The following is a 6,098-nucleotide window of genomic DNA, read 5'->3' as shown; positions in this document are numbered from 1 at the left end:
TGCGGATATGTCTTAACATAAGCATCCCAAGTCAACCACTCCCGTTTGTTAGGGCGGAAATCCTCAACACCGCAGGTGCCTAATGAACTCCGGAACGACTATATCAGGTGGAAACCCGGGCGGAGGCAGTCGTCTCCTAGCAGAGGACATCGAAGACGAAGGTGGATGCCGGAGAGGTGGCACAACCGCCACAGACGAAAAAGGCTGCACCGAAGATGAGGACGGAGACTGGAGGCGGCGGCAATACCGCCGACGGAGCAGGGAGCGGGGGCACGGAATCCACCGGGGCGAGCAGCCTTCTTCAGGACCAACACCAACCCACTATGCTCACCATGTTTAAGATTTGCTACCTGGAACAAAAAGTTCCAAGTAGCACGGGCTATGGTGAGCCCGTAGTGGACTTGTGCTCACCAGCATCCTCAGCAGGAGGGGACCACCCCCCACGGGGAACCAGAACAAATGAACGCGTGCAAGGCACCCGAAGCTCCCGCACCCGTCCCCACCTTTACAACAGGGTACATACCAGGGGTCTACGTCACCTGCTGAAACCACACCAGCTCCCAACACACCAACCTCGCACTCCACAGAGGAAGAGCCCTCAGTCATCAACATCACATTCTGCAGCCCACTCGTGAGGTGGCGACACATTCCTAGCCGTCCGAGAACACTTCGATACAGGTCGCTGATCGTCAGAACTGTCGCTACCAGTAGGAGGCACCCGAGAAGTCCTCGGCCGGCTGCCACACGACGAGGAAAGCACGACCCCGACGCGCAGCAGCCTCGACGACAGGTGGAACAGGAACAGGAGATAGGGCAGGCAGAAGTGAAGGGGCCAGCACAGATGAGGGAGCCTGCAGACACGGGATCTAGCAGAGAAGGAGCCTGCAGAGATGAGGGGACCCTGCGGAGGCCAGAGAGTTTGTAGAGGGGAAGGAGATGGCCGAGGCGAGGAAGCCATATGCGGGGGCAGGACCTCACACCACCAATCGTATGCATGGGCACACAAGCCTAGGAACTCGTTAACACCACAGGGGCAGTCGACGGCAGGGAAGCCTCCACACCTTCACAAAGCGACAGGTCTGGAGCCACTAACGGGAAAATCCTACTCCCGAAACAAATTCACTGGCGCAGCCGCCACACCAGTGCAGGCTGCCGCCTGGTGCCCCTCAAGTCCACACCGAATACATGACCTGGGCTGCCCCGTGTAGAAGGCACACATGGTGTAGCCCATCAACGTGAAAGTGGACGGAACAGGAGACTTGAGACACAGGGCGAGGGTCCTGGTACCACTCGAGATCCCCCTCCGTCTACCGGAAAAGGTAGGATTCAACTGGAGTGACACTACCATCCCATAGTTTCCAAAACATCGCCGATGTAGGTCTTCTGAGAGCTCAAAAGGGGGACCCCATGCAGCGCCATATATGTAAGGGAGCAGCAGCAGCGGTCAGAGACAGTACTACCTTCAACAAAGAAGGGTTATCTTGAGGTTATCTTGAGATGATTTCGGGGCTTTAGTGTCCCCGCGGTCCGGTCCTCGACCAGGCCTCCACCCCCAGGAAGCAGCCCGTGACAGCTGACTAACACCCAGGTACCTATTTACTGCTAGGTAACGGACATTCAGGGTGAAAGAAACTTTGCCCGTTTGTTTCTGCCTCGTGCAGGAATCGAACCCGCGCCACAGAATCACGAGTCCTGCGCGCTATCCACCAGGCTACGAGGCCCCTGTGTTCGTGGGTAAACGAACGCCCATCATAACTGGCCACGATATCTTCATAACCAATCAGAGAATGGAACTTAACGAGCGCCCGGTAGTTTGTTAGGAGCTACACACCAGACACATCAGCTACCTGAACACAAAATATCTAAAAGAACTATTTCTATGGCCAAGTTCGACGCCCTGCCAGAGACCTCTAGACCAATCGTCTCCGAACGGCGACTCAGGAAGTTCGTCTTCTGTGGATGATGTGGGCGACGATGTTGGCGTGCCTGCGGCGCCTGTGGGCCTTATTGCAGTGGTGGTGGGTCCTGTTATGGGATTGTCGCCTGGCCCTGGTACGGTGTCTCTTGCTGCCTCTGCGTCCCCGAGTTGGGAGGTTGTGACACCGGCCAAGGTTTCGGGAGAGGACTTTGTGCTGGTTCTTAAAGATTCTGTTCCGGCGGCTCCCGTGCCTCTGGCGTCCATGTCTGTGCCTTCCGCGCATCTACCCTCTGATGCCGACCGCTGCATGGCTACCCTCTGCTCAGCCGTCCTTTGTTACTCCGCCGTGTGGTGTCGGCCCCTGCACTACTGCCCTCCGTGTTCCCTGCGACTCTGCCCGCTATGTTGCCGCCCTGTGTCCGGCTGGCTCCTGTGCTTCAGTCCCGTGTGGTTCTGCCGTCTGCACTGAAGAGCTCTTTGCCGCCTTTTCCTGTGACTTCCGCCCCAGTGGTGGCGGGCACAAAGCTGGATGCTCCAGACTTCATGCATCGACCACGAGAATCACGTAGTCACATTAACGCGTCTGCGGAATTATGGGCTCGGTGCGACGCTACAGGAAGTACCCGCTTTGTTTTTATCCGGATATATATGATAATTAACCGATTCTTTTTTTTTGTGTTGCTTTATTTTTGTTTTGATGAGCTATGTTCCGAACAGAAGCTTATCCATTTTATACCGTCAATAAAAGAAAATGACCATTTAAAAATTAATAATGTATATTTAGGCCCGAGTTTATGTTAATAGCACCGACACTTTTGCTTACTAAGTGACGTATTTACAGAATAGTCAAACGGGGGAATTCAGCGAAGCACAAAATTCGAGTAGCAATTTTAGTCTGTAGAAGCGTCCACCCCCCCCCCCCCCCGTATCTTTCAAGATCGTGAATGGTTAGAGTGCTGGATTAAAGAGCAATTTGACCATTTATTCATGACAAGATGCGTCTTTAACAATACAATATCGAGGACCAGAAGGGTTTAAAATTTTAACAGGCAATGAGACCATGGTTAAAATTTCAAAACACCTGAGCTGAAGCAGGAATCGGTAAAACTAGCAACCTGGTTGGGAGAGGGGCTGGTGGATAGAATCTCGGCGATACCCTTAAGCATTAGAGCCGTTTGTAGCAAGGAAGAAAAATGCTATTCTGGGCGTGGAGGACATCTCTTGTGATACTAGCAGCGTCGGAAGGCGACGGTTCGTTTAGCCAATCAAGACGCAGCCCATCAAAACTTATTGGCAAACGAGACTATTGGATTTGACCCACCCAACTAGTCATTTCAAAACTCAAGACCTGGTGCTATAGTATCTTAGGATCTAGGGTTTATTTCTTTGAGTATCTGGTAGGGATTATGACTTAGAATAAGCTGCCCCAGAAGTGACAGTGGAAGTTTCATTGGCCATCCTGAAATCCAATTATTCTGGTTCAATGAAAAAAGAAAAGTTTAGTCAAATTTATTTTTACAGAACTAATTTAAATTCTTTTAAAATATAAAAAACGTTTAGGAAGAAGGAAGGAGTTAGAGTGTAGCCTCGCAGATGACGGGCTTCACGTGGTGGCAGGCGACGTCGTGCCAGACGATGCCATCATTATACAAGTTCTTCAACACCGCAAGACACTCTTCGTTGCCCTCTCGGTTGTCTGGCTGCGGCTGCCCTTGCCTAATTAACATTTATTAATTAGTGAAGTGGAACATTTAGATTTTCCCTAATCCATAAACAAAGTTTTAAAGAGAAAAATATATACAGACCCGCCAGTTGGAGACCACTTTGTGTAATAGAGAGGACTGCCGTTCAACCATCGCCAGTAGTTTAGTCCTCTTCTACTGCCACCAGTCCAGATAAATTGGACCGGGTCTAGAAAATGAAGAAAGGGTGTCAGAGCATAAGATTTGATTAAAGCTATGCAAATTTCAGATATACTGATGCCTTTATACACTTAGACGTTTTAAACAGTGGCTGGGCTCAATTTTAAATACGAATCTCACGTCTTGCGATTATTTCCGTAATAAAGCCATTTTTTTCTCCGTCTTCTATACAAACTGGTTGGAAGTTGGTGCCGAGGGTTTTGCAGTAAACATTAGCTTGATCCCAAGTGAAAGTACGCTGGTCCCTACACCAGGAGAAGTGGAACCCTAGATTTTTGTGGGCAGCATGGATCTGTCAAGATAATAAATTATGTAGATGTTATTAATTAATCAGGGGTTTAACAAAGCCGTCAGGGAAAATAAAATCTTACCAAAACTGATGCTTGCCCACAGAGGTTTTGTTGACCTAAGAGTTGCCTGGTGACGTCCACTTGCGACACTGGTTGGATGGTAGTGTGTCCCGAGGGAACGTTAGTAGGCCGTCTGAAGGGTTGAACGTTGAAACCCGTTTGAAACTGTATGATTAAAGGGGAACTAAACTGTGCTAAAGGTTGAGGAATGTGCTGAAGATTAGAGGATTGAGGTGGAAGGGTCTGAAGGTTCGAAGGTTGAGGCACGCTAGGAAGCAGCAGAGAGGATCGAACTGTAGAAGGCAAGATCAAGTCCGAATCCAGAGCTTCCTGTTCTAGAAATCTGGAACGAGTGATGTCTTGTTGCGTAGGGATTCGATAGCTTGATATGATACCAATCACCGATAATAGTACAACCGTAAACATTCTGTAACAAGAGTTATGCTTAATAAGTATAAAAATTTAACTCTGAAAACAAAATCCAAATTGATAATACGCACTTTAAAACAAATACACACAAACACTATAAGACATTTAATACCTGGAACTGGTGAACGTGTTTTCAAGAGCGGATCACACTGTTGACTGGGGTCCCAACCCGCCCGTACAGGCAACCTAAAACTAGACGTGCGCTGATTGGCTGATATTCGCGCTGAACGATAATACTATGCTTACATTTTGTTGATTTCTAATGAGTGCTTCGAGTGTCAATTACCACTGGTAAACAACTACTTATTTACTTGACCAAGACAAACGTACCTGGTAAAAACCTCAGATGAAGTCGAGATATAATTTTGAAAACCACATAAACTTTTGGTTTAAACTTTAAACTAAACCTCGTTCTCGGGTGTTAGTGTTGTGTTCCTGTTGTATTTATAGTGTTTGTGTAATATTGTTCCGAGGTTTTCAATGATATCTCTGTTCATGGTTTTAGGTTGTTGTGTCGCTCCGGTGCTTTGTTGTTTTTTATTTCTTTTTATGATTTTGTTTATACTATGTTCCTGTTGTATTTTACTTTGTATAGTGTTTGTGTAATTTTGTTCCTATGTTTTTTGTTTAGGTGTTGTATGGTTTTGGTTTGATTGTGGCGTTCCGATGCCTTACTATTTTTATGTGTCTGTTTATGTATTTGTTTATACCACATAAAAAAGACAGCATCAATGGGTGCTTCTGCCAGCGGCAACTGGCAACTTGTATGTTTTATTTGTGGCACTTAAACACAAGCTAAAGACCATTAAGACAAACAGACACGACCCACCACCACCACTGCTTTTAGGAATATGCGCGACACTTGCGCACATACGAGATGAATTTAAAAAGTTTGCTCGTGTAGTGTATTCAGATTCAATATTCTAGAAATATATATTTAGCAGCTCACAATGATTTTTTTATAAAGTTGCACCAACATAATTTTGGCAGCAATTTTTTTTGTTTTAAGCTAAGGGAAAGCCATCTCCATATGAATTAACATATTAACTTCAGTTATGGAGATTTATAGTTATTAATTTGGGTGCTATTTCAGATAAAGCACTTAATATTTAAAAATAGTGAAATTCATTTTTAAACGTAATAATTTTTTCGTCATGTATCTAGATCATGTTTTTGATTATGAAACACAGATAAAGTTCAGTCATTATTGGATTTCTCAAAAACAAGGCTATGTATTAGTCAAGTGCTGACTCAGAACTCTTGAAAGTTCACAACCTCCTTTAGGAATGAATTAAGTAATGTCAAATGACTTTGCTCTAAATATTTCTTGAAGATAAATTCATTGCGTTTGTTGTTCTTGTATTGGATGTTTCATAATTTACATGAACTGACACCACTCTACCTGCGTTTCCTACGGCTCGTGGAGTGGCATTAGTACTGTGTACGCTAGTGGGTGAGCCCTGGTAACGCGCGTTACCA

The 6,098-nt window shown here is 46.3% G+C and overlaps 1 protein-coding gene across 1 annotated transcript; it reads right to left on the bottom strand.

Annotated features, from left to right (window-relative positions):
• Positions 1-3,415: 3,415 nt before the first annotated feature.
• Positions 3,416-4,889, bottom strand: LOC123762822 (L-selectin). Its single transcript, XM_045749582.2, has 5 exons — positions 4,732-4,889; positions 4,212-4,617; positions 3,961-4,132; positions 3,724-3,829; positions 3,416-3,634 (listed from the first exon to the last, which is right to left on the bottom strand). The coding sequence occupies exons 2-5, from the start codon at positions 4,614-4,616 to the stop codon at positions 3,493-3,495; spliced, it is 825 nt and encodes a 274-aa protein (XP_045605538.1). The 5' UTR covers position 4,617; positions 4,732-4,889; the 3' UTR covers positions 3,416-3,492.
• Positions 4,890-6,098: the final 1,209 nt, after the last annotated feature.

This window comes from Procambarus clarkii, chromosome 27, assembly GCF_040958095.1.
Source record: "Procambarus clarkii isolate CNS0578487 chromosome 27, FALCON_Pclarkii_2.0, whole genome shotgun sequence".
NCBI lineage: Eukaryota > Metazoa > Arthropoda > Malacostraca > Decapoda > Cambaridae > Procambarus > Procambarus clarkii.
The sequence above is the reverse complement of the archived record's forward strand: the minus strand, read 5'-3'. Positions and strand labels throughout refer to the sequence as shown.